A 27,130-nucleotide genomic window follows, 5' to 3' on the forward strand; every position below is an offset into this window, starting at 1 on the left:
AGATCTTTCCCATATTTTCTTTTGGCATTTTATCTATGATCATCCTGATCCCAGGATTTCCTTCCAGGTGAAAGATTTAAACCCAACAGGCTCATCTAGTAAAGCCTGAGCCCCCATCCCAGCTCTGCTGCTCCTCCAGCAAAGAAGTGCCAGCCCGTCTCAGGGGAAAATATACAGAAAAGAAGTGATCTTTCCCTCCAAGCGTGTGTTTGGAAATTACAAATAAAACCTTCAAAGGATTCCTTCAAAGGAAAAAGGAGGAAAAGAAAACAGAAGATTTTAGACTGTGGCAAGAGAGTAGTCAAGAGATACAAACGCATCTCCCTTTATTTGTACTGAGCTGTGCCAAGGAAAAGATGAAATCGCAGCTCTTTAAGTTATTCAGACAAGTGAAGCTGTTTCTACTTCAGCCCAAGACCTGCCTGCAGATATTAGGAATAAAAAAAAGGAGAAGAAAAAAGGGCCACCCACGAGGGGCTGACTTACCACATTGGCCAGCAGGAGCTTTGGGTGCAATTTATGGTGCCTGGCAGCCCCAGCACCTTGTTTGTGCTCCTGGATGAAAGCAGAATGGTTCCTGCACTGACACATTTCACATGAGGATGTCATCTCTGAGCAGCAGCTCAATGTGGGGCATCCACAAACAGTGGGGACGTCTATCTGATGATCCATTCATTCCTAAAGCTGCTCTCAAATAACCCACTGACCCACACTGACCTCTCAGACTCTGGAAGGTGCAGCCCTCCATCCAGAATGTGGACTTATATCAGCAAACCCATGAATGTGAGCTCAAAAAGAGCAATAAGGGGGAATAACAGCTGTAAAAACCAGCCTGGGAAGCACAAGGCACTTGCACTGAGGGGAGCTCACCTCTGCACATTGAAGGTCATCTTCTGCTCCATGCTCATCAATCCGAGTCATTCTGCTCTCCTTAGGTCAGTTCCAGCCCCAGGAGCAAACAGGCTCATCCCTGCTCCCTAAAAGAGTAGAGGGATAACATCTGCTAATTCTTTGGACACACGAAGGTTTTGTAATGCTTCCTGCATGTGTTTGCACAATTTGCTATAAAGCTTCGGAAAGAAAGGCCAAAAAAACCCCATTCCAGATGCTCCCTTCATTCAGCCCAATAGATAAATGCTGCAGAAATGGTTATTCGTAGCAGGGCAAGAGCTCCAAGGGTCACCTCCGGGCTGGTAACCAACACCTGCTCTGTTAGAAAGCAGCTCCCAGCTCCAGACAAGCAAAGAGGTTTGGTGTCTGCCCAGCATACGCTGCAGGGCAGCATCGGGCAGCCCTGCCAGTGAGCAAGGAAAGAGCAAACACCTGAAACTCATCAGCTGTAATTGCTGCCATCCCTGGTAGGTGCTGACCCACAGCAGGAGATGTGGCACAAGCAGGTTCTGCAGAAATACAAGAGCTAAGCAGGACAGGACAGCAAGGTGTAACCCTGCATCCAAGTCCTCTCTGCACACACTGTTCCCCTCCAGTTATTCTATCTCCACAAGTGTTCCCAGCGGGTAACCACCACCCTCCCAAAGCCCAGGCCGTCCCGCTCACACTCCCCACTTGGATTTCTGCATCTCACAGCTGCTCAGAGACAGGAAAAAAACTATTAGAGCTTCTGGACATGGTGAGAAGCAGAGGTAAATGAAGAACAGACATCTGCAAAGGAAAAACACACTGCAGCAGAGGAGAGTCAGCAAGTCCAGACATAGAACCTGGAGCACTCAGCTCTAGAGCTGCCAAGGAGGAAGCTCGGGGCAGTTTGTAGCATCCAGCCCCACTGCTCAGTCAGACCTGGCAGCGATACTGCAGGTACATGTAGATGCCTCTCAGAGCTCTGAGGGCTTAACTGGGTAATGATCCCCAGCAAGGCATTCACAATGGCACATCACCCATCCATTTATCGGACAAGTTAAGTTCAAAGTCGTTTTGTTTTTTTATTAAGCACATTCCACAGTACAAAGCTTTAGATCATGAACGATATCTGTACAATTTAACAGTTTCAATAAGCTGTTCATACACCAACTTTCCAAACAGGTAATTGGCAAACATAATTACAAGTTAGAATTAGACTATCCCAGTGCTTTGAAACATTAATATAGCAGTAATGTACAGTTGCTCAATTATGTCAGCAAATCAAAGTCCAGAGTGCGGCCAGGATCTCTACCGTGAATCCCAGGAGCCGAGTTCCTTGGGTGCCAATCACAAAAGTCCACTGCTATGTTACACAAAGCACAAAGAAGTTCAGACCGCATGTTCAAATACCATCATCTCCCCAGGAAAAAACAGGAATTTCAATCTTACACATGCACCTAAAAAAAAAGAGGACTCCGTTCTTAGCTTTGTTGGTTGGTTGGTTGGTTGTCTTCAGGGCTGCAACAGATTTTAAACCATTTGATATTAAAGCTATCAGACAAGGAGGGGAAGGGAGATACCTTCACACAGCACTGCCACCATCAGGAGCCGTTTTTAGCCTTCTGTACTTCGTCACGTTGGGTTCATCTTGGGGAAGGGAAGACGTCGCAGTAACACGTGAATGGGAGTTTAACACTGACCCCAACACTTCTCAATGTGAAGAGGAGAGAACCTTACAGATGCTCTGCTGTACCACCCTGGCAATGTCTTGATTCACACTTTCTCTGAGCTGGTTTGACACAAAGTGATGCCTCCCTGCACTCAGGAACCTGACAGCCCTCAGCCTTCCTGATGGTCCGGAGGAGAAACTCCAACCCAACAGAGTGCAGCCAGGGGACACAAACACACAGCAATCCGTGGTGATCCATCCCTGTGCCAACACACGTCTTCACCAGGAAAACGGGAGCGCTCCATGCTGAGATTGACTGAAGCACTGAAGAAAAGCCAGCAGCAGAGTCACACACGGCTAACGAAGGTACGATATTCAAGTCTGCATCTGTCCACGGCTTACTCCAATGTAAGAGAAATGCAGTAGCGTTCATGTGAGCACATAAATTAGAGGGGAGGCTGAGACAACATAAAAAGGAACTACCGAGATTCCCAAATAAAAGCATGCTAACAAAGAGAAACCATGACCAGGACGCTGCAATATGGTTACAGCTGAGAGCTACGGGTAAGGAACCCTGCAGGGCGATCAGAGCATTGACCTGAAGGGTTCTCCACCATGAGGAAGGGTTACAAACTGAATATAAATAAACTTCGCTTTGGCCCATGGCACCTCCTCCACTGAGCAGCCAAACTAATGCTAAAGGACGTCAGCAGGCGGCCGTGAGAACCTACTGGTGGTAAAAGAAAGACAACTGTAAATACTGCGGCACAAAATATAAGATACAGAACATAAATTAAACTTCTTCTTGGTTTGTCTGTTTTTTTCGGTTTTTTTAATTTTTAAAAAGTTTAGAAATTACATTTTAAAATACGTAGTTCCCATTAAAAAAATCCTAACGAATACTGAAAACCTCCTTTTTGCAGAGAAAATGTCTAGGTAATTCATATTAACCCCTACAGTGCCAGTAGTTAGAACATCCTGCTGCCAAGTGCTACCACAGCTTGCGTTAGTGTGCAGTGCCAGGAAACCCTGACTCCCAGCACCCGGAGGTTACACTGTTATGTACATCATATCTACATGCTTATACAGTATTTGAAATGAGGCAAGCACACACGGAAAGGTTTTTACTATACCAAACATTAGGAAGCGCAGGACGGCTGTCGTACAGAGCACAGTTAAAAGGAAAAGACGGTGCTATACAACTAGTTTAGATAACCTAGCCTGAATTACAGGAAATCTTTAATTTAAAAGAAATTATCGGAGCAGAAACAAGTAAACTGTAATCCAAAAATATTACTGAGCAACTCAGAAATATTTCTAAGAGTCCAACGTACACTCCTATCAAACAAACCAGGCTCTGAATCTGCCATAAGAGCAAAGTCTAAAGGACAGCGATGACTTTGAAAGCAAAGCTCTGTACATTCTGGGTATGTGTTTGGCACCCAAATTTCATCGGAGAATGTTTTTTTTCTTTAAAGTCAGACAAAAGTGCAAAGCAATATAAATTAGGCCAAGTCCTTTCTTGACGTCTGATTTATTTCTGAAAAACAAGCCATCTGAGTTCAGGTTCTACGGACAATATACATGTGAAGCTTTGGATTTCTCACTGCAGGGAAGGGAAGGCTTCTGAAATTCATCTACTCGAAGTCAGTGAATTTGTAGTAAATTCAAAGACGACCACTGAGAGCAGGAAAGATTAAGAAATTTAGATATAGAATCGTGCTGCTTTGCATCTACACAGCATCTAGAACCAATTCTGACTTTAGCTGTCGATCAACATCTTCAGGCATGTAGGAGCCAAAATCCAGTAGTTCAAGACTGTGAAACCCTGAAAGAGACAAAAGACAAACTGAACTCACAGGACACGCAAGTCAAAAAGCACCTTTTGGAGACATACGGAGAAGGTTAAGCACCATCTTAGGCACTCCAGGCTGAAACTACAAAACACCTGTGAGGAGTACAGTGCTTATCATGTGAAGGAGGTACACAGCTTTAAACCATTCTGTGCTTTAAGTCCTTCCTCCAAGGATGGATGGATGGAACACGGGACACTGCCTTTGCTGCAGAATATGTTCTGAACATTTGAGCATCTTTCTTACATACCTTTGGGGGAACTAAAAGTTGAACCACCTGCTCATCTTGCTAAATGCTGAGTACTTAATTGAAGGAGTGACAACGGAACCTTCTTTCCCCCCATGCTGCAGAGGAACAAGCTTTGCTCAGGATATAAATTTCACTTCCAGTAAATGGGATTTTAAGAAAACACAACACACCAAAACTAGTTTTAGACTCCGTTTCCCCCATCCAGTCACATCATGTAAATATTTGGCATAATTAAACCCAAATTTCAGTCCTACTTGCCACTTTTCAAAATCACTTTTCTGGACTATGGTGAACCACCCCGTTCTGATATGAAATTGCCATCAAAGGTTAAAACATCTTTAGACCAATGGCTTCCCTTCCCCCTAGCACAAGACCTAGTGCTTAATATAAGAATATCAGACTATCATATGGTAACAATTTTTATCATGTTACAATAAACAACAGGAATTCAACAGAAAGCAATAAAACTCTCACAGCCAACTGCCAGGACTGTCAAAAATGATCTGCTTTGAAGAGGCACAACATTGCAAGCCTTGTAAAAAACCAAGGGCGCGGGGCTGTTTCAAAACACAGAAAACTATAATGTTTGAAAGCATATAAAACTGTTTCATTAAGTGTCATAATGAAATATTAGCTGTTTGACCATAATTGTATGTAGATTTATGCTTTGTGGATTCTGATTTCAGAAAAACCCTTCAGAAAATGATATCACAGCATCTCTCCTGTACAGGAAATATCATTAAGGGACAGTCATTTATCAACACTAGCAATTCCTTGGATCATATCCCTGCATGTTTTTAGTTGTGCATCACAGGACAAGTCAGACATAAGCTGCTCAAAATTGTCAAGTGTGCAGAATTTGAAAGGAAGAACACACCGCCAAAGGCTCTTCATATTTCACCCACTGATCTCCTTGACAGCAGATCTTGCAGGTCACAGGTGGCAGGAAAGAAGATAAGTCACCAACATATTCCTCTTGCGCTTAAGACAAACCACGTATAGCTTTTCCATAAATCAAAACTAGTAACCATTCAACTCCAACAAGCCTCGGAGTTTCCACAGTAAGAGTTCACCTAGGTATTGCTCCATGTGGCATAGCAGCCAACGGGAGCATCTCTGTCTATAGGGTATGGGGACACAACCAGTGATGGCACCAAGCTTTCCGCAACAAGAACACAACTATGCCACACAGGTGAAGTGATAAACTTATATATGTGAAGAGACAAAGACTTACCTTCTGAGGGTAGTAAAGTGCAGACTGTTATCTGGAGATGTAAGTGTATGTTCTAGATGGAGAGCGAGTCTCGTTTGGGGCACTGGGTGGCACATTTAAGAAATCCCAAATCAGAATTGTATCGTCATGGGAACTACTAATGATCTGAAATTCATCGAACTGGAGCCTAAAGACACGTCCTGAATGTTCCTGTGAGTAATGGACATCAGTTAGCAGGCCAAGAAGAGGATAACAATTCATTATGTTTGTACTCAGACCTGGATGCAGAATGGTGTATTAAAATTTCGGTGCTCTGTTTAAGAAGCCCTTAGTTATAATCACACTTGACTCTAAAGAAAAGCAGTTTTCATACATAAACGTTGTTCAGCATAACACACAGCTTTCAAATAAAGTACTCATAAGCCCTGCCTCTCCCCTGCAGGGGCCCACTGCACATGTTGAGAGTGACATTATTAAGACTAACACAGTCTATCAGGAAGCATCGATCTACAAAGACTGGCTGGCAATAACAGTCCACACCAGGGGTTCCATCTTACATAACATTTCACATTCAACACTGCTGCTAACCCAGTTTTTGTACAGCACTAACACACCACATCATGACTTCACCTAGGACACACTGCTCAAATCCTCAAATTAATTAATTAATTATACATACCACTAACGTACGCAAGCATAATGTACTTGCTGGGGCACGGGGGTCAAGAGCAGCTTGCAAGTCCCAAACTTTAATTTTGCTATAAAGAAAGATAAGAAGGTTAAAAGCATTGTTTCAAGTGTAAGCACAGAATCTTCTAAAAGCAATGGACAGAATATTCCAGATCTTCCCTTCAGCTGATTTATCAGCATCGAGCAAAATGTTATAATTTATCTTCACTAATTTACTAAAGCTGAATCTCGTAAAACACGGGCAGTTTTGTATTTCTTTTTAGCAGCAAATACAGTGATGTCTTTGTGATGGTCCAAGTGGGTTGTTTATACTCAAGACCAACTAACTACATTTGTATACACAAGTCAGTTTGGAATCTTTTGAAACAGCTCTTAGAAACATACCCATCATAGGCTCCACTAACAATCCTCTTATTGTCGAACCTGATGCATCGGACCAGTTCTTCATGGCCTTCTAATACCCTTAAACAGGCACCACATTCAATGTCCCATAACCTTAAAAGAACAGAAGAAAGCCTGAGCATTTCAGGTTCAGTGCCATCCCTTTACCTTACACACAGTGATTTCAGCATGCTACTGAATGGCTTCCTGCAGAAAATACCACAATTTGCTAAAAAGAGCAGCTGGTAGAACTAGATTTTCCTTGTATGCAATTCAGAGAAAACTGCATTGCAGCTGCAGTACATAAAAACTAATCTAGACATTCAAAATTACATATAAGTAAAGGTTGTACACTTGCTAGATTATTTTAAGAAACCTTAACATACTTTTCTGTCCTGCATAAATCAGTAATTACTAGAGGTTCAGAAAGCATGAAAACCAGTGACCAATGTCTCCATCTCTCAAGTAGAAAACAAAGTCATAAACTACAGGGATAGAGGGTTTTGTTTCCCTCCATCTGAACATCACAGTCTCACTTTTTCACATGGATGCGACATATTAACTAGTTGTACGGCATCTGCTTCAATGGCAAGACATACTGAAAATGGTTTGCATGAGTTATCATGTCTAAATGTACATAGGTACATACCGACAGCCTGCTGGCACCCACCTAATGGTATTGTCAGAAGATCCACTGACAACCAGTCGATCCCTGTACTGCAGGCATGCGATGCCACGCTTGTGCCCATTTAGCGTACGAACAAACTCGCACGTACTTGTACTCCAGACCTACGAAACATGAGAATCATGCTCAATAAAGGTTTCTGACTTCCAACAGAAGCTGTTACAAACTCATAAGCAGAAGCCTGAGGCTGACTTCTGCTGGACAGCAGAATGAAATCTTCCATAGTGTTTTTACAGGCAAAGAGGAGGCACGTGGTGTTAGTGAAGGATGGCATTACAGAGCCTAGCAATGACAAGAGCCATCAGCTCTGCTATTGTACATAGTGTCAATGAGAAAGACTGGGAGGCTGGAAGTAGAGGGCTTACATAAAATATTTTCAAGCGGCAGATGATACTGGTCCAAACGACCTTGAAAGGCTGATGACACTTAGATCTTGGTAAGTTAGTAATCCTTTAAAAGAGAGGATGTTACCTCATATGCAAAAATAAGCTGTAATTTTTACCAAATAAACTGCTAGCAATCTGCTTCTAAGAGAAGACCAAAGCCACGGCCTATTAAAGCCTGGTGGCTACTTCTTCTTTTAATGTTTTTGATGAAATTTGTTCACTTTTTAATGAACTGTTATTGAAGTTGTAACATAAAGGGCTCATGTAAAGTAGCTCCTTTTCCAAAAGAAGTGCAGTGGGTTTCTTGGCACATATTCAGACACGGAACTGCCAAGAGCTTTTTGGCACATTCCAGGGTAGCTCTGGTGGTAGAGAAGGAAGGGTGGAAACGCTTTTGTTATACTGATACACTCTGGGTAACTCAAATTTTCTGGTATGTAAATTTTTCAAAATACAGCATTTTAATTCTTTAAACACAGCAAAGTCTGGTTTAGCTGGGAAGGTGTGGAATGGAAAAGCAACTGCTGATAAATTTCATGTCTGGAACAGGACTGCCAATTGAAATAAAAAAGCTGACGTTTGGAAAAAGGCACAAAATGTGCCACATTTAACAAACAAATCCAACTTGAGATTAGAGTAGGCTTTACTTTTTTGGAGCTGTACAACAGTTACAACAAAAACGTTACAAGACTTGTTATGAGCAAGAAGACATTAACAACTAGTAGGAGGAAGCAGCCAGCTGAATGCTAAGGAGAAAGGCACAGAACTGTTTGCAAAAACCTTGGCTACTCCAATTTGAATTGTAACTTTCAGAAGCTTTTCTGGCTTAGTAGGCATTCAGACCCACAGGAGAGTTCAGCCAACTTACTTTAATGGTCCTGTCACCTGATGCTGACACAATATACTTGTCATCGAAGTCTACCACATTAACAGCAGCACGATGGCCAACCAAGACACGGCGCAGGGTGATGTCAGTAGGTGATGCCATATCCCAGACAGCAATGGATCTGTCCTTTGAGCATGTCACCATTAAGCCATTACTGAACCTCAAATGAAGCACTGCTTCATTGTGGTGAATCAACGTGTTCAGAACTTCACCTGTATTTACATCCCAAACCCTGCAAAAGAAAAGAATTTTATCCCAAATGAAGGAACTACATTATGCATATTTGAAGTCTTGTGTTTGTTGCTCCACATACAAAACGTCCTTTCATTATAGGTCATAACTAAAGTATGTCAGAAGTTGATGTAAGAAACCTAAATGAGGTATTCACCATGGAACTGATGCATCAGCCATTCTACTTCATGTTGTGCTTTGAATGACAGGGTCACATTCCTTCACAATGCTTAACACCACAAAGCATGAGACAGACTGGGGAAAAAAATGACTGAACATGATGCTTTCCCACGTGCAAACACCTTATTTTTGGAATAACGGTATCACACTCACACGAGGGATGTTTTCTGATATTTGGAGATTATTACAAATATTCCCAACCCCGATTTCACTTTTTTTTAGGTTTTTTTTTTGCCCCAAAACTTAACACTCACCTCACTGTAGAATCTGAAGATCCAGTTACAATGACCCTTTCATCATACTGCAGACAAAGAACTGAGCCAGTATGTCCTGTTAATACTTTCAAACATTCCAAGCTTGTTTTGTCCCAAATCTGTCAAAAAAATAAAAATAAAATCTATAAACATCTTGCCAAGAACACGGGTTCAAAAAACTTGAATACTGCTGCTACTGAGAGGAAATGAAGAAACCTGGACACAGCAGCAAGAACCCTTGGCTGCATGTCCAGACAGCAACTTTTGTCCTCTCTTCTAACTTGGGGAGTCTCCTTGATGGAAGCTTTTGGCATTACAGCAAAACCAAGGATCGTGAAAAGACAAAAACCTGTTTTACAAGAAGAAATGCTGGGGCACTTATAAAGGAAAGACCAAAAAAGCATTTACCTTAATGGAGTTATCTCGTAGGCCACTGATTATCTTTTCATCATCATACTGTAAACAGTAGACACCTTTGCTGTTTTCAGAGCGGCACTGAATCCTTTGCAAATTATGTCGCCCACATCGCCAGTTAGATTCTATAGTCTAACAAGAGGTGAAACAACGGGAGTTAGGCACAAGGCTGCATGATCCAGCATGATTACTCCAACAGAAGCCCAGCAAATCTATTCTCACTGTTACAGAGTTCACCCTTAAGATTTAAATGCAAAATTCACATACATTTTTCTTCCACCCACCCATAAAAGCACTTATGACACTGTGACTTTAGACCTCGATATTTTGCCATGACAAAAGCAGCGTTCAGTGCTGAAAATCACACTCAAGCAGCCTTCATCAGAGCATTCAGAGTAACCATCAGAAAGATACATTTCAGTTTCGCCTTGTATGTATGCAGTCATCTGATAGCAAAGAACTTGTATGGTGTGTGCTCAGCACCACTGAGTAACCAGCTTACAGATCAATCCCTGCACCTTCCTGCCCCTGCCCAGCCATTTCCTGCATTAGCTGTCATGCATCCAAGGGACTGAGATACGGAAGCTTCTGCTAACTTACTCTTTTTAATTCTCCTTTTAGGTAACAGACAGGACACCTTAAAAGGAGACAAACTATTTCATGGCAGAACAAGAATTAACTCCATCTTGTGATCAGCTTTTTCCTGCTTGTGAAAAGACCAATGTTGGCTTCAAAGACACATGAGATAAGGGATTTTGGTCAGAAGGTCTGCACGCAGCTCTGCAACAACACCAGCAGTACCCCACAGGCTGGAACACCTTTCATCTTCCAGCACGGGCACCGGAACAGTCCAGTTGCAGAACATTGCAACTACGACCTCCCAATTCCAAGAAAATATGCCTGTTTTAGCAGAAAACAGTGTATTGCTTTGTTTTCCATGTGCTTACTCCTTCAATTGTCTCCCATTACGCAACTCGGAGAGAATTATCCACAATTATAATACAAACCTGATGTATCACGGGAATTTGTCTAAATTAGAAGTACTAAAGGAAGCTTCTGGAAGAGCATGCTGACAAGTTATTCATCCCCACTCATTCTCTTCCAATTTGTTGGGGAAGCTAATGAAATTAAGATAGAAAGTCATCTCCCAGTTTGGGATCAGCTTTTCCAGACAGCTAGCACGACTGAACCAGGCTCAGGCTGTTCAGATCTGACATTGGCTCCACTTGGGCTCCTGCTCTGAAGGTACTAGACTGCTCATTTTGCTACTTCCTCAGCATGGGATGGATGTGTCAGGAAGGAAGGGCTCTCAAGCTTCAGCTGAAGATTTATCATCTGTGCTTGGAGGGCAGAACTGCAACTCGTTAATTCCTTCACTGTTATAGAGCTCATAGACCAGCCTTGGAAACAGCAGAGAATTTAAGACACTAATAGCACGAGCCATTCTAACTAGAGATCTGAAGGTAAGATATTTAACAGTGCAATAACTAACACTGAATACACTGGAGATAAAGTATCTCGGATCCAAGTCATCCAATTTAAATAGCTTCAGAAACCATTTATATTCAGTTCTAAGAAGTCGCCTAAGGGAGAGTTTCCCTACAGGAACGTTCTTGAAAAGGTCAGAAATGAGCAGTTTTATGTACCACGTGCTGGATTACTCAGACCTCCAGGCACTGCAACACCATTTGAGCACCTCCACAACTCAGGCTCCTGTGGCAGCCATTACCAATAGCTACAGAACACATTAAGAACAGCAGCAATCAGCTGTCTCTAGCAGTTTTCTAATCAGAGCAGCAGTCGGTAGCAGTGTGCTGACCAAACATTTTGGGACTAGTGTTGGCTTAACTCTTAGCAGCTCACTGTAGGAAGCGACATAATAAGCTTACCACAAGAAAAGGCTGGCGTCAGATAAAAGAAACGAAGGTATTGTTTAACATCTACACGAAGGCACCATAAAGCAGCAAGTCACATGCAGGTGCACATTTTAATTCTGCGAGTAGATATCATTTCATTTCTACGTTAAATACTGTGGCTACTGTGGGAAAATACTTCATGTTTTTCGAGAACTTGTAAAATCCCCTTACACTGTGTAAATTTTCAGTGTGCTGGGAAAGTAGCCACAATACACAGAGAACATACAGCAGCATTTAAATTAGCAACAGAGTGAAAACAGATGTGTACGTATAGAGGAATAACATTATTCTAGATGACTAAATGCAGCTGAGTGGGTGGGCAACCTGGAGGACCCTTTGAAAAGGAACATGTTTAATACAATACTGCCAACCACATAAAAGCTTCTGCTAGAGGAGATTCCTGGTTGTTACCAAATAGTGCAGTTAATAGGTTTTCAGCTGCAGCTCCTTCCAGGAGATATCTCAATACACTACGTACACATTCAGTAGGTATGCATGTGCAGAGAGGAAGAAACTACTCTGTTTTATAGACTGTTACAAGCACCATGGGGTCAATGTTGAGAGACTCCATTTATTTGCATGCTTACAGCAACAAACCTAACACCAATTCATGAAGCACTCTACTGCATTTTCTGTAGCAAGTCTCCAAGGTAACAGCCCCTCTACATGGGCTTCACAGCTAAAAGTGAGTAGTGCAGAACACTGTCTCCTTGGCTTACAGGCACGGCTGACAGTTTCACACACTTCACTAATGCTCACTTAGGGTGATAGCAGCAAGTATGCTACACAGCCAACAGTATGGACACAAGGGATAGGGAACAAATGTGAAGATAAAACCTCTGCTATGCGGAGAGCCAGTTTGCAGCTGAGGAACTGCAGAACTGGACAGAAAAGCACTTAGAAAAACTCCCAGAGAAGCCCAAAATACAGAGGAATAGCCAAGTCTTAACCACTCCAAGATAAGTCCACTGGTACAAGGACAATAAAAAAGATGCAATCCGTCTGAACTAGCAGTTGGAACATTTGCTATACTTCAGTTAAGGATAATCTATTAAGAGCAGGGTCTTTTTTCCCCATGCTTAATGATGTACTCTGTGTTCAGTTCCTTGGCTAAATATGGGACTTTTATCCTTGCAAATATTATTGCAAAGCAGGTTTATCTTTACCCCCAAAACCAAGGGGACTGCTCGCTGAACAATGTAAGTTGATGAAGTGTTGTCCTCCTGCATGCAACCAACCCGATACACAAGAAGCTGTTCAGTGGTCCACTAGGTAACACTATCCCCAAGTCTCACTGGAGCCTTGCAGAACCCATTTTAAAGCCACAGAAAGAACACATTGGATGTTGAGTGAGATAGATATGGACAACGGAATAGGCTCACTTGTTACAGAGGAAGAGAAGGAGGCCTGCAGAAACTGTATTAAAGGCCTTGGTTGCCTATTTATGGAAAGCAGGAGTAGTATAGACAAAGGGAATGAAAAAAGCCCAGCTGAGGACCTGCCCTGTAGCATGGAGACCCAAAAGCAGCTTTCTGCCCTTCTCAGCTATAAGTCAAGGCCTGTGCCAGTTACAATCTGCCTGTTTGCAGGCCAGTTTCACATTAAGATGTGCCTTTCGAGTGGCTCAAGTCTGAAAATGCAGAGCAAAAATCACACTTTAATTCTCATCTGAATAAGGTTGACCTACGTTTCCACGGAACCAAGATGAGAACTTGTTCCCCTTAACTTCGAGAACATGACATTTCTGAAACAGTCTTCTCAACTCATCACATGGATACTTGTGCTAGAACTGCAGGGAAAACCAAATAGTTGGCCGGGCTTCACAAATAATATGGAAAAAATCCAGGGACTTGGGGTTCTGCAATCAGCAGTATTAAGCTTCCCATCTTGTCACGCTGCCCATTAACACAACCCACTCCAAACAGCTGACCTTCATGCAGTGCTTCAGGACTGCACCCAGTCACAGGACACCTTGCAGCAAAAAAAATTCTGTAAACAAGTCTCACAAACCCAAATTCCATTTGCTAAGATATGCCCACAAATGGGTTTTCCCCTAAATATATATATATATTATCCTACAGGAGCTTGGCAATCCAACATGGAACTTGGAGACATTTAGCACTGCTGGACCACCTCTTGTGAAATGAAACCTTATTAAATATTTGGCTTCACAGTGGAGGGAGAGACCTCTTTCCAAGAATTTGGTTTCAGATCTCTAAATGTCCTCTTCTTTTCGAATCCGATGACTTCAGAAGTGACATTATGTTCCTAAAATGTGTTTGGCATGAAATAAATAGACACTGGCACTAATAAACCTTCAGAGAGGCAAGGGAGCCTCATCTGCTGAATCACAGCCTGTCCTACCTTGCAGTTAACGACACTTCATGGCTGCGTGGACTTTTGACCTAGAATGCAAATAGAGTCCGAGGAAAACAATTCACATTCGCTACGTATCGTTCCTCAGATTCCCTTCCAATCATTAATTCAAGCCTTGGATTACTTTTCAGTTCTCTCAGTCAACCAGAAGAATGGAGGACATTACTTGTAGAGCTCATCTCCACTCACAGAGCCAGTGCAGCATCAGCTTCTGTAAACTGGTACCTCCTCACATCAGTAACAGCATAGCAAAACGTATTCCATCTTTGCTCTCCACAGGTACAATACTGACTGATTAGATTTTCTGTCACATCAAATAGCTATTACTATATTAAAAATAAAGAAATTGGGCCCCTTGGATGCAAGATAATATAGATACTAAGTTGATCACACTGCAGTGCTAATACAGTAGCCTTGGTAGGAGGACAAATGGAGCGTCTGCATCACTGGCTCATCATGCCTAAGCTCTGACAGAAAATGAAGATCTCATTAAAGGCCCAGACAAATATTTAAAGAAAAAACATCTTGATATTCAGAGATAGAAACCTCTTCAACTCTGCTAAAATGAAAGTCTTATTCCGCATATTGCTTTGAAAAGTGAAGAAACTGGAGAAGTATGAAAGTAAGGGCAAGTGTAACTTTAGGCTTAAAAAGCCCAAACAGATGCAAAATCAAAACCAAGCAGAAGAAAGTTAGGAAGTGTTCCAAGCCTTACAGTTAGCTCTTGTTGCCATTGTTACCCACCTTTTTAAACAAAGTTAAAAGCTTCCTTTGACAGTTCTTTAGAGAAGCAATTTGTGAAAAAAGTTTTAAAAGGGTGATTTATAAGAAAAGAAAAATCTAATATACCCTTGGAAGCAGATGAATTATAGGGGACCCTGGGCTATTAGCAAAAACACCAACCCCACTCCAGGATGGAAACCTAAAAACAGCAGTGTTTCAAAAGCCTAAAGCACTGACATGGTACAACACCACCCATCACTTACCATCACTATATTGTCACTGCCCTTCCTTACACATACAACTCCTTTCAAATACTAAGATGTGCATTGTTCAGCTAGCAAGCATCAAATTTGATCTGTCTTCACCTGTGTGACATTTAACCCTTAGTTCTGCACCTTTAGATGTTCATTAATTGTGTAACAGGGGCTAAAAATATTTAAAAATTGGATTATATTCTGCAGCAGTTACGTTTTACAGGTAGACTAAGAGCTCTGAATGATTTTACAGAGTGCCAAGCAACACAGACTCACGTTTGCCATAGCGGAATGATTCCATTAGATCACATCTGCCTTAAACATCAGAACACATTTCCCCACTAATGAACTTCAGACCAAAACTTTATACCCATCACGTGGCTGAAATAAATATAAATTCTACTGCAGATATGACATGTCAGAAAACATACCTCTATGTCCTGTATTATCTTTGGGTATAAGGACCTGTAAAACGAATTTGGGGGGCCATCTGTTGGCCTGTTTTTAAACAGGTACTGATCCCTAGAAAGAACCAGAAACATATTTTTCAGTTAATCACAAAGAAACCAAACCGCAAAGGAATTTAAAATCTGCACAGAACAAGAACTTACAATACATTCTTACAGAATACTTGTCATAATTTGTAGTATTGAAATTATAACCCTTGTGACTTTACAATTTGACAGCTATATTTGAAAAGAAACAGGTGTTTTCCTTATGGCTTTCTGATTGAGGGTCCTCTGCTTCACAAGGCTTTGACCAGCAGGGTGTCCTCCTCTTGCACAGCTCCTTACAGCATGCCTTGCATTTTCTTAGGCACACCACTAGAGAGCACAGACAAACACATTTCTAAAGCAGAACACCTGATACCTTCAGTATCCTTGTGAAGGATGAAAAGCTTCTTTGCTGCTGCTGCCCCAGCAGTCCACAGGAGGGATAAGAGCTGCAGTGATACTATCAATTGCTCTTTGGTAATGCTCACGATTAGTTTAATTTATCAAGGGAAACACAGTAAGAGATGAATTATTGTCTGGGTACTTACCAACCCCTTCTTTCTGACAGTCCCTTCCACAGCGGATCTGTGCGTACCATTCTTTCAATCAATTTTTTCCATAGCATTCCCTCAGAGATGACTCTCTGCCACTCCTTGCATACCAGCTCTGCTGCACAGAGTGATCTGGCATCAAGATAGGAAAGGATGTTTTCTGCTATGTGATCTAAGCCTTGCTCTACAAAGAAATAAAAGCAATCAACACGTCAATCACTTCGCAGTAAACTACTAAACATGTTTTACAGTACAGAGAGCTAACACAGCTTTATATTTAAGGCACCGGAGCAAATGTGATTAATCATATCATACACAGAAGTATCAGTCACAAATAAATCCCACCAGATACACCAAAATACCTCTCTCCTTAGTCCTTTCCTACTACTAGGCTGTTCCATTTTCACAGAAAGAATGAGAGCAAACTAAGCTTCACTGCTGTGCATCAGCAGCAGAAGCACTTTCCTGCTTCTCAGCACAGAATGTTGGATGTTTTAAGCACATAATCCATGGGGCTACATGGCCCAAGAAGCAGGTATTCCTCAAGATCTGTAATACAAGGTTGTAATATTGATTCCTGCTGCCTTATGTGTAACATTAGATAACTTAGCAGAAGATAGACTCAACATCAAAGAATACAGACATCCCAGGTGCCAATGCCTCTCCTTAATTTCAGGTATGCTCCATGCCCTGAAGCCTGGTGTAAGCAGGAGAAAGCAGCAGGAATGCATCGGACAAATGCATTACATGAACGTGGTGCTTTAACAGCTCAGGCAGTTGTGCTGATTCACAGGTGGCTGCCACCAGTCTCCATGCTCAGGGAAGTTATTACTGAAGGACTACACCAGCAGCAGAGGGCAGCTGCAGCTTCTCTGAAGCTACAGAAAAATTCAAGAGGAATAATTCATTTTTAAATAACTTCAGGTTTAACACAGCCACATTCAATGCAGCACTTAATTTTGTATCCCGGCAATGTGATTGTTTCTAAGTGTAAGATTCAACTGAAGCCAGCTCAGGGTCCCCAGGAGTCAAGTACTTCTGAAATACTGACAGGTGGCGGCTCAGCTTCTGAACCATACATTCTAGTCCAAAGTAATGCTAGTTTAGCTTCAAAGATTTCACAACATATGTAAAACAGCCGTAATAACAGATGGTATCTTTGCATCTCCTCTTCACCTGCTGGGATAGGCTATGGATGCTCCATCCCTGAAGGCATTCAAGGCCAGGCTGGATGCGGCTCTGGGCACACTGTTCTGCTGGTTGGTGACCCTGCACATAGCAGGGGGGGTTGAAACTGGGTGATCATTGTGGTCCTTTTCAATCCAGGTTGAAACCTGTGATTCTACAATTCTCCCAGTGGGTCTCCAACCCAAGTAATCCCAAAGTCAAGGAACCCTCTCCCAACAATGGAGCATCTCAGTGCAGCTATGAGCAGCAGCACCTCCTGCACTAATAGCAGCTTGTATCTGTACACATTGTGAAAGCTGTCTTACAGTCTGCTCCACCCCAACCTTGCTAGTAACTATCAAGGATTCAAAGCGCTGTTTACTGAGGATACATTGAAGTTACTGTGATTTGGCAACTATCCCAAGGATTCTCTGGGCAATGTAATCACTGCAAGGTCCTTCCCCAATGTTAAAGGCACAAAACCACTGGGAATCAAGACGATAACTCCACTCACAGTGAAAAGCAGGACATATATTGTGAAAACAAGACAGCTCTGCTGAGTGAGCAGCTCTGTGATGCTGAAGGTTACAGGTGTTACCAACAGGGCACAGAACAGCTTTTGCTCTTCTTCAGGCACCACAGTGTGGGGCTGCTGGTGCATTATGATTTGCACAAGGATCCTTAGTCAAATCACTAGGCAATAAGACTAAGGAATGCTAGGAAATTACAGAATTGATAGCATGGCCAGGATCAGGCTGCTATGTTTCAAGCTTAAAAAGGGATGTAAACATTGATGCCAACAGAATGTCTGTAAAACAGCAGGACAAGAGCACTGACTTTCAGTGCTCTGCCAGCCCAGAGCTACAGGATGCTGTCCTGTCTCTGCCACGTGAAAAATGGGTTTAATCAGCTGCAGCCTGCCCGAAGAGCAGAGGCACACACAAAGCTAATCTTCTCAGATGACCTTAATTTCTCTTTATGTTAGAGGAATAACCCACTCTGGCTATGCCTGGGTTCCATAAAAACCAGCAGCATGTGAATGATGACAGGCAAATGTTTCATCATCTGCACCCTTAAGGTGTGAAAGAAATCCTTCACTTGAGCACCTGAAAGCCTGCAGCTGAACGAGCAAAAGAATCATGTGAAGTTCATCAAATAACCTAGCTGTGCCACCAAGGGAACAGCCGTCCTCAGCAGACACGCTCTGGTCAGAGTCTCACTGTGTATCTCTCATCACAAAGATGGGACAGCAGGATCCATGCTGAACAAACCCTCCTATTGGATGCTCCTGTAATTCCAGGCCTGAGAAGTGTAACGCTGCCAGACTGGCTAAACTTAAATGAAAAAAGCCACCACATGGGCAGACTAACACTCACAGATGGGGAAAGTTAAATGTTCTCAGCTAACTAGTTTCAAGCAAACCCTAACTCCGCAGTTTTTTCAACCACACCCTCAAAAATGAAGGGTATGGGACAAAGTCTCCTTGCTGGCATCCATCTGTTGCTAACACCTTGCTCATGGCTCTCAGCAGTCTCTGCAATGTAAAGTCCCAGTTCCTAAGGCAGAACGTGACAGATAACACAGGACATCCAAGCACTGTTCATATGCACTTATACTACTATAAAAGTTTATCTGTTACTGCCATCTCCTGGCAATGAACTAAATAATTACCCCACCACAAAGCAAGACAAGAATGCCAAGGGGCTGTGAAGTTACCAGTAGCTAATCCAATGAACAAGCCACACTGCAAAGCATCCTCTGAACTGAATAAATGCACACATTGGCTTCAGCCCTTGTTGTACCATACCTAGATCATCTTCAGATAACACCAAACAGACCTAGGTCTGCTCTAAGCAGAACTGAAATGCCTTTCAGAGTGAGGAAGGCAGTACCCCCTTGCTTTCCAGCAGCAGGTTAAGCATTATAGAATCAAGTACAAGCAGCAAACAGCACACTCCCTTATTGGAAATCCAGACGTGCTATTTGAAATCCTTTGTGTAAGAACTTCAGTGTCACTGAGGCAGTTTTGGCAGTTTGATTCCCATTGCTGTTTTGAGACCAATAAAGAGCATCAGGTTCCCAGCCATAACAGCAGGCAGCAAACACCATGCTGGCTCTCCATCTTATCTCTTGTGGTGCTAAGCAAATACAGGATTGTCAAAGCCCAAGGTTTTGTAATTCCCTATTTAAAAACGTGATCAAGTAATACAATGTGCTCATTCATCAGCTGCTCTAATCCAAGGGCTTTTACTTTTCTTTTCCTTGTGAAATACTATTTTTTCCAAATGATAGTTCTCCACATTAAACGCCATTGTGCAGAACTGACTAAGAAAAATGACAGGCAAAAGCAGAAATGCTTCATAATTGTTCAGTCTTCAAACAACTACATTTGAAAGGGCAGTAACACTCCTTTGAAAAGCAGCTGTGAAAACCTGGATCCAAATCCACCTCATGCTGCAAGTCCAGAAATGCAATCAAATTAAGAAGACAAATGCAACCTCATTAAATAAATATGATGGTTAACAGACAATAAAATCTACTTTAAGGTATTCAAAATACATGGCGTGCTTTCTAGCAGGCAATAAAGCCAGCCAAGATGAGGGCAAGGCAGCAACCATCTGCCAGCACATTGACCTCAAGCTGCAGCCTGAAGGCCCAACAGTCTCTCCAGAACCTGTGCTGACCTCCAGGGGGATGATGAGCTTTGCCACCAAGTCTATTCTTCCAATTCTTTCTGCTTGCAAAGACATACAGATTGACCTCACTCTCACCAAAGCCGTGTCAAGTGAAATATTTATGTGGAGCTGCACAATGGGACCTGCTAGTTACACTTCAGCTCAGATGGGCCTGTGATAATCCCATCAGACAACATGCAGGACTTCACTTTCTGACAACTTAAAGCCCAAAGTGGCTGCAAACGCCTGTTTTGTATTAAAAGTCTCTGAACATTTAGTGTGAAAAGCAGATTCTAAATTAGGGACTAAAACCTTTGAATTTTCTTCAGCAAAATGCATCCAGCAGTTATTGGTGTGCTTACTTAACAGCGAATCATGTTATTCCCCACCCTCACATCTCTTCCAGAGCCTTTGCAGTGTTATGGAAGATGGTGGAAAAAAAACCAGCTGTTGTTCATTATAGGTACCAGATGGTTGAATTTCAATAGTAAATTAAAAAAAAAAAAAAATTAAATCCACAGGAATTTGTAAACTCAATGAGCAAATATCACTTCGTATGTCAAGGGAACACAAAAATGGGATGTCAGCTCTATGAACCTGACCAGCACTAGACACAAAGCAGTCACTTGGCTCATGCAATTGCACTGACTTTGATCACTGCAGAGATCCGGGTGGGATCTGCAGGAACTGAGGCAGCAGGAAAGATCCTGAGCACAGCCTGACCTGTAGGGACAGAGTCATTCTACAATGGCATTGATTTCAATTGTGTCAAATTAAGCTCTTGGGTAAATCTACACAGTAACACCACACGTTCAAATCCACTTCTCCTTGCGCCTGATGGTAAGGGAAGAATTAATGAATCCTTTCTTCTGCTCTCACAGCAACTGATGTGTCCTAATGCAACCCAAGAAGTAACAAATCTGCACCGACAGCGCAGAGTTCCCATCTAAATGCTGGAGATTTGGGATAAAGACAAAAGGCAACAAACACCACTATTCTCTGCAGAGACACTTTGGACAGGTGCCTGCACAGGGCAGCTCCCTGCTCAGCAGCCCAGCCAGCAGCACTGCAGCACAGCATCACATGGAAACTTGGCTTCTATCGGCCATTCTGAGAAACTGCATTTTCTACCATGAGTATCTGCAGAAAAATAACTTTTCTAAATGAATAAAAACATCATAAAGCCCCTCATGACACGAGGCAGCTGCTGCTTCTCAGAGCGTTGTAGGTAGTGCCAAACATAAGCAAACCAATGCAAGGTAACTGAAAACAGCAAATCATCCCCAGCGAAGCATCTCTTTTTACAATATTACCTTTAAGAAAAGCTGACACAGGAAATAGGAACAGCTTCCAATATTCACATTTTCCAAACAACAAAAGTTGTCAAAATAAATATCTATTTGTTACATATATAAATGCAGTAAAAACAACTGTCAGCTACGAAGCTCCCAGAAACATCTCAGCAATACAAATGTAATACAAAAGAACTATGCATCTCCATTATATCCGCCTTGACATGTAACATAAAGGCAAACAAAAGTATAATTGAAGCTCATGCTTGCACATGATGACTGTGATGGTCTATTTCACTTTATTATTTTTTTGTTACATCTCAGATATTCCCCCAGAGAAATCAGGAAATCAAGAGCAAAGCGAGCTGAAAGAAACATCCACTACTGAAAGGAGTTAGAATGAGGAGCACCTTTCTATGCATGTGCCTTGATAAGCTAAGCCTACTTTTAAAAGAGATTCTATGAAATGGAGATGTGAGAGAAAAGGCAATTTCCTCCCTTTCATGGCCTCCATTCTTATTTCGAAGACTTTTTTTTTAATAAAAAGGAACGAGAGCACATGAGATTCTGTATTATTCTATGTCCTACCCCATACTCTTCATCCTCCTACTTCATCCCTCTGGCTACTAAGAATTTCATTTCAACCATGCTTGACAGATGAGTCAAAATCCCATCACTACTTCCAAAAGTTGAGTTCCTCCAGCCACAGACCACTCACTGCAGGTGTCAGTCTGTGCTATTTTACAGCCAGTGGCAAACAGAATATATTTGACTGCTTATGTGATGCATATTTCTCATTCTGAGAATGACACCCACGTATTTACCTTCCAGAAGAAATCCTTCCATAAATTAATGGGAAGAAAACCCCACAATTTTCCAGGAAATTTAAAAGTGAGTGATTTTGTGTACCTACTTATTAATGCTCCATATTTTCAAATATGAATACCTTAAGGGAAAGAATATATTTCATATTCAAACTGTTGACAAAGTTATACTCTGATCTGTGGCACTGGAGGTTCTGAACAAGTGAAGAAAGAAATCAAAGCTGGACAACACACAGAAATCCCCAATTGTTTCTGCTCTTGAGTCAGCAACAGGATCAGACAAACCAGATTCGTTTATCTGTGCAGGCAGCATTTCATTCAGGATTTGGAAAACCTGCTGCTCTTCAGGATATCCAACTCAAACTACTCTTCATGGAACAACACTGGCATCCAGTGGCCAATTCAAATAATCCCAGAATTGAATTACTCAGCTGTCCTCCTGAGTTTCCTTTGACCAGGAGACATCACATTATTTAAAGCAGCCAATCTACATCTAGAGGATGTTCACAAAGCCTGCATATATTCAGTGTACCAGAAAAACGCTTTCATAAACACGCTTCTTGTAAAATGAGTAATAATTTACCTGGTAATGCAGTGATGAAGTCCCGTTGTAACATGGGCTTCAAGTAAGAGTTAATATGTCCATGCTGATAGTGACACATTCGTGAAATAAGGTGTTCCACAAATTCAACTTGATCTGATTCAGACCACTGGTCAAAATATTTAATACACAAGTCTTTCTCCTTTTCGTAGTTTCCTTCTGATGGTCTTTTTCTTGAGACAATCACAGATGAAGTTCCATTACTTATCTGTTTATAGAAACAAAACGTCAGTACTTAAAATGAACAAAAGCAGCCTTCTAAGAACTCTCCAATGAAGAGAACATGAGAAGAAACAAAGACAATAACCAAGCTTTTAAACATTGTTCAAGCTACGAGCGATACATTGTTCAAGCTACAAGCAATGCTGTGCGCACCTCATCTTCCATAGATAAAGCCAAGCGAAAGGCTCTTCTTCCAAACCAGAAGTTATTAGCTAAGCTGAGACTTGAATTCGCCTACCTCTTACAATTTTAACTTCAAAAACTTAACCTGTTTTAGAACAAATTTTTCCAACTAAGTGGTTTCTTCTGCACACGCCAGTTTGCCTTTGCTGCACACTGCAGTCTGCCCCCACAAATGCTTTACAGAGGCTCTAGCACTTAAAATAATACACGCTCAGTTATGTACAAAAGCTGGCTACAACTTCCCCAATTAACATAAAAACCATCAAGACCATCCATGTCGCTGTCGCACTGTTTGCCCACAAATAAGGCCCAAGAATGATGTGATGTCAAGCAGCAATGCTTGTTTTGGTTCTGGAAAAACAGCTCATCTCAATGTTTGAGGCATCCACATAAAATAAACCCTAGGAGCTTTAGCGACAAATAAGGATGCTTCAGAACACCACCCCACGACTCACTACTTATCAGTAAAGAGAATCAAAGGCTCATGCCACGGTCTTCTGAGCAATTTATGACATCAAAAAGTGCTGCTGAGGCTCTCCTAAATATTCCCAAAATAGTCCAAAGCCAACTGGTTGCAGTTCCCTTCTATAAGCAAGTGCTGGATTTTTCCTTTTAAACAAAGGTGACCTGCTCTGAAAGGCTGCACCGTATTCACGCATATTCTTTGAAGCACAACTGTGTCATTTCAAGGTCAGCACAAACCACAGAACTTAAGATCCAATCATTTCTTAAGCATTGCTCATTGATGTCATCCTTCAGTTGAATACTGAGCTTATTTCAGGATGATAGTCAACCACATATAAGGATGATTATGTATCTGCGGACACAAGCATGTGGAAGCTTCCCAAAGAAAACCACAGCCTACCTCTCCCCATGCACACAGACCTACCTGCCATAGGGTATTTTTCTTTGGAGACTCATCTTCATTCTGATCCTCCATCACTGACGTGTTCTAGGAAAAACAGAATTCAGACTTTAATTTTCTGTTTTTCATACTATGGCAAATCCTCGCTATACAAGCATGATGGAAAAGCAAATTAATTGAACAGGTAAAATTAATTTTCCCTGTGAATGGAATTAGCAGAGATTTCTGGCCACAAAACCTGCATCTTGTAAATAAATTCCCCTTCTAACTGACAGGTTTATCAAACCCACTTACTGTAAAGACAACTCCCCAGCCCCTCTTCAATTTCTTTGAAGGGTTTTCATGCAGCCTTTCAACGCTTTTCTCAGTGGGAAACAAATTCACTTGCATCCTACTCAGGCCAAAGTAATTAAACCTGTCAAAGCAATCAAGTAGCACTTTCTGCCAAAGCAAAATTACACACATCCAGTTGAAAATAAAATAAAATAAAAAAAATCATGATATTCTGCTTGCATGCAACAGAGCATTAACTCCTCTTTGCAGACGTAGCTCAGCATGAGAGGAGGGATCGCTCTCTGCAGAACATCCTTGCAGCTTGCAGTCAGTTTGTGGTCATGGCCCCTTGGCAGTCAGCAGCTTCCTTCACCCCAATTTAACTTCAAGGCTCGCCCTCCTTCACCACTGCTCCTCATCTTCCCTTTTGCTCAGGAACAACAGATGGAAGAATTTCTAACAACATTCAGCCACAGATATTTCTTTTTAGAGGTCACTTGACTTCATAAGAATCTTTCCTTCTTTTAATTACCTGCTCATTTCTGCTGTCATTACCCCAGCTGCCATTTCTTTCTGCCTGCTCACTGGTGCTCCACACTTGAGCTTCCCACCAGTCTGCCCTCCCCACTGCAAGCTGAATAACTGCCAGATGGCCATCAAGAAAACCTGACATTGCCTTTAGTTTTTTTTCAATCTTTCTTCCCCTCTCTCAGCGGAAAGAGGAACAATACAGTCCAGTCAAACACATGATGAAATAAGTCACACATCTCCTTTACACTTGCCATTGCTGATTATGGATTAACTCCTTAACAGCTACATTCCCAAATCAAAACACTCCTCCACATCAATAAACATTTGGCACTTCGTCTCCCCATCCCTCTCTTATTAGGAGTGAACCACACCGAAATCAGCAAACTTGAAACCAAAAATTAGCAGCATTATCCCTACAGTCAAGCCCTGCTCCACCACTCGACTCCTGGGCTGGTCCTGAAGCCTACCCTGAGCCCCCTCCTGCCTTGCTGTTACATATGAAAATCACATCTCACACAGAGGCAAGATGTCATTATGAAAACTGTCTGCTGGGTGACAGAACACTCCAGTCTGTCTGGTTACGGCACAAACAGCAACACCAAATACGAGTTCAGGAGATGCAAGCAGGGAATCCAGAGTTGGACAAAGGCAGTAAAGGTACTTCTGCTACTCCCAACATAGGTGTGTTCCAGTGCTTCTGGACACACATGAACAGTAACATTAGAGAAGTACGTCCCACTTCCCATTTATGGTCTCTACAGAAGCACACCCCGGGCCCCAGCAGAGCTGTGCCCATGGGACTCTGTGCTGCACAGCCCATTGCAGCCCTCCTGGCACCCAGCAGGTCCACGCCAACTAGCCTGGCCCTAAAGGCAGGCACGGCTCCAGGGAATCACACCGGGCAAGTTTGTCAGTTTAAAATCATAAATATTAAAACACTACTTAGAAATTCCCACTTATTTCTGACAGTGCTTTCAGTTAGTACGCACCTACACGAGTAAGGAACATCACCATTTCTTCTGATGTTTAAGGTTAAAAACATGCACTGATTCTATGAGCTGCCATTACCTAAGAGCCACGAAGAAGAACTCTCAGAGTATCAAACCTTGAAGTTTCCCACTGCCATGCCTGGCTCGGGTACTGCAGAAATCCCAGCTTCTATCAGTTCAGCCCAACCTCACTTTCCTTCAGTATGTTACGCAGTGTCTGTCACTGCTTTCTTCTGTTTCTTCACTGGGAAAATTCTCAGCGGTCACCATTATCTTTTTCTGGGATGTAGGCTATGAATAAAGCTCTAAATGCAATGCTTTTCATTCCAGGAACACACAACAGAGCTAGAGCAGAGCAGAGCTCTAACATAAAGCACACAAGAAAAACTTGACCAAGATGTTCAGACTTCCACACTGTGCTGACTACAAAGCAAGCTCTTATTACACAAATTCTGCTCTGGCTCTGACGCTGCTCGGTTCAAGGGTAGCAGGCTTTCAGAGCAGTGCTGTGTCCTGTACAGCGCTGTACTGGAGCAATAGGAACGCTGCATTACTTCAACCCCTCTCCACTTGTCCCTCGTTCTTCAGGGGGTCAGCACAGTTCTGGCCCAGAACAGTTTCTTGGTTCCACAGCAACTACCTGGCACACACAGCAGTGCTGCTGACAGGCACATCCACGTCCTTTTGATGTCTGAGCTGCAGAGATGAGGGCAGACCGCACGGATCCACTTTTAGCTGGAAATTTAACTCTTTCTATGAGACTGTACTTAACACACAGCTACGTTAATTTGATGGTATCTACTACAGCGTTAATTGTGTCGTCTTCTCCTATCCCAAACTTGCTCCAAATTGCTCCCTATTATCTTCTCTTCCTGATACATCCTTTCTACTTCTGCCCTTTACCATACTGAACTTTTCTGGCTATTCCCAGATCACGTATGTCCCAGCTCACATGGGATTTTCACACTGTTCCCAGACTAACACATCAGAACACAAGATGCCAAGGCGGATCCTGTCCTGGTGCCTGGAAGAAGCAATCAGACAGCTCTAATTTGTCCTACACATCCACAGTGCCCATCAGAAGAATTCCAGAACCCATAACAGCTGGTGTCACCAGTCCATGCATGGGAAGGTCTCCAACTATTGAGCAAGAAGGCAGATAGGCATCTACAAGTTGGACACTCCTCCTTATCATGCCATTCATTCCCTGCTCTCCACCTGTGTCTTGCTGCCTACCCCACCCA

The 27,130-nt window shown here is 42.4% G+C and overlaps 1 protein-coding gene across 12 annotated transcripts in view; it reads right to left on the bottom strand.

Annotated features, from left to right (window-relative positions):
- Positions 1-1,920: 1,920 nt before the first annotated feature.
- FBXW11 (F-box and WD repeat domain containing 11) overlaps positions 1,921-27,130 on the bottom strand; it is a 52,136-nt gene continuing 26,926 nt past the window's right edge. For all 12 annotated transcript variants that reach the window (XM_085518953.1, XM_015876271.3, XM_085518958.1 and 9 more), the window contains 12 exons: positions 24,118-24,180; positions 22,806-23,031; positions 16,262-16,448; positions 15,651-15,741; positions 9,945-10,082; positions 9,537-9,655; positions 8,854-9,103; positions 7,585-7,703; positions 6,918-7,028; positions 6,523-6,601; positions 5,865-6,053; positions 1,921-4,355 (listed from right to left, as the gene is read on the bottom strand). In XM_085518953.1, coding sequence (XP_085375079.1) covers positions 5,892-6,053; positions 6,523-6,601; positions 6,918-7,028; positions 7,585-7,703; positions 8,854-9,103; positions 9,537-9,655; positions 9,945-10,082; positions 15,651-15,741; positions 16,262-16,448; positions 22,806-23,031; positions 24,118-24,180 — 1,545 coding nt within the window. In that variant the 3' untranslated portion in view covers positions 1,921-4,355; positions 5,865-5,891. The remainder of the gene's footprint in view (positions 4,356-5,864; positions 6,054-6,522; positions 6,602-6,917; positions 7,029-7,584; positions 7,704-8,853; positions 9,104-9,536; positions 9,656-9,944; positions 10,083-15,650; positions 15,742-16,261; positions 16,449-22,805; positions 23,032-24,117; positions 24,181-27,130) is intronic.

Source organism: Coturnix japonica, chromosome 18 (genome assembly GCF_054131305.1).
Source record: "Coturnix japonica strain WE chromosome 18, WE-NBRP24, whole genome shotgun sequence".
Classification (NCBI taxonomy): Eukaryota; Metazoa; Chordata; class Aves; order Galliformes; family Phasianidae; genus Coturnix; species Coturnix japonica.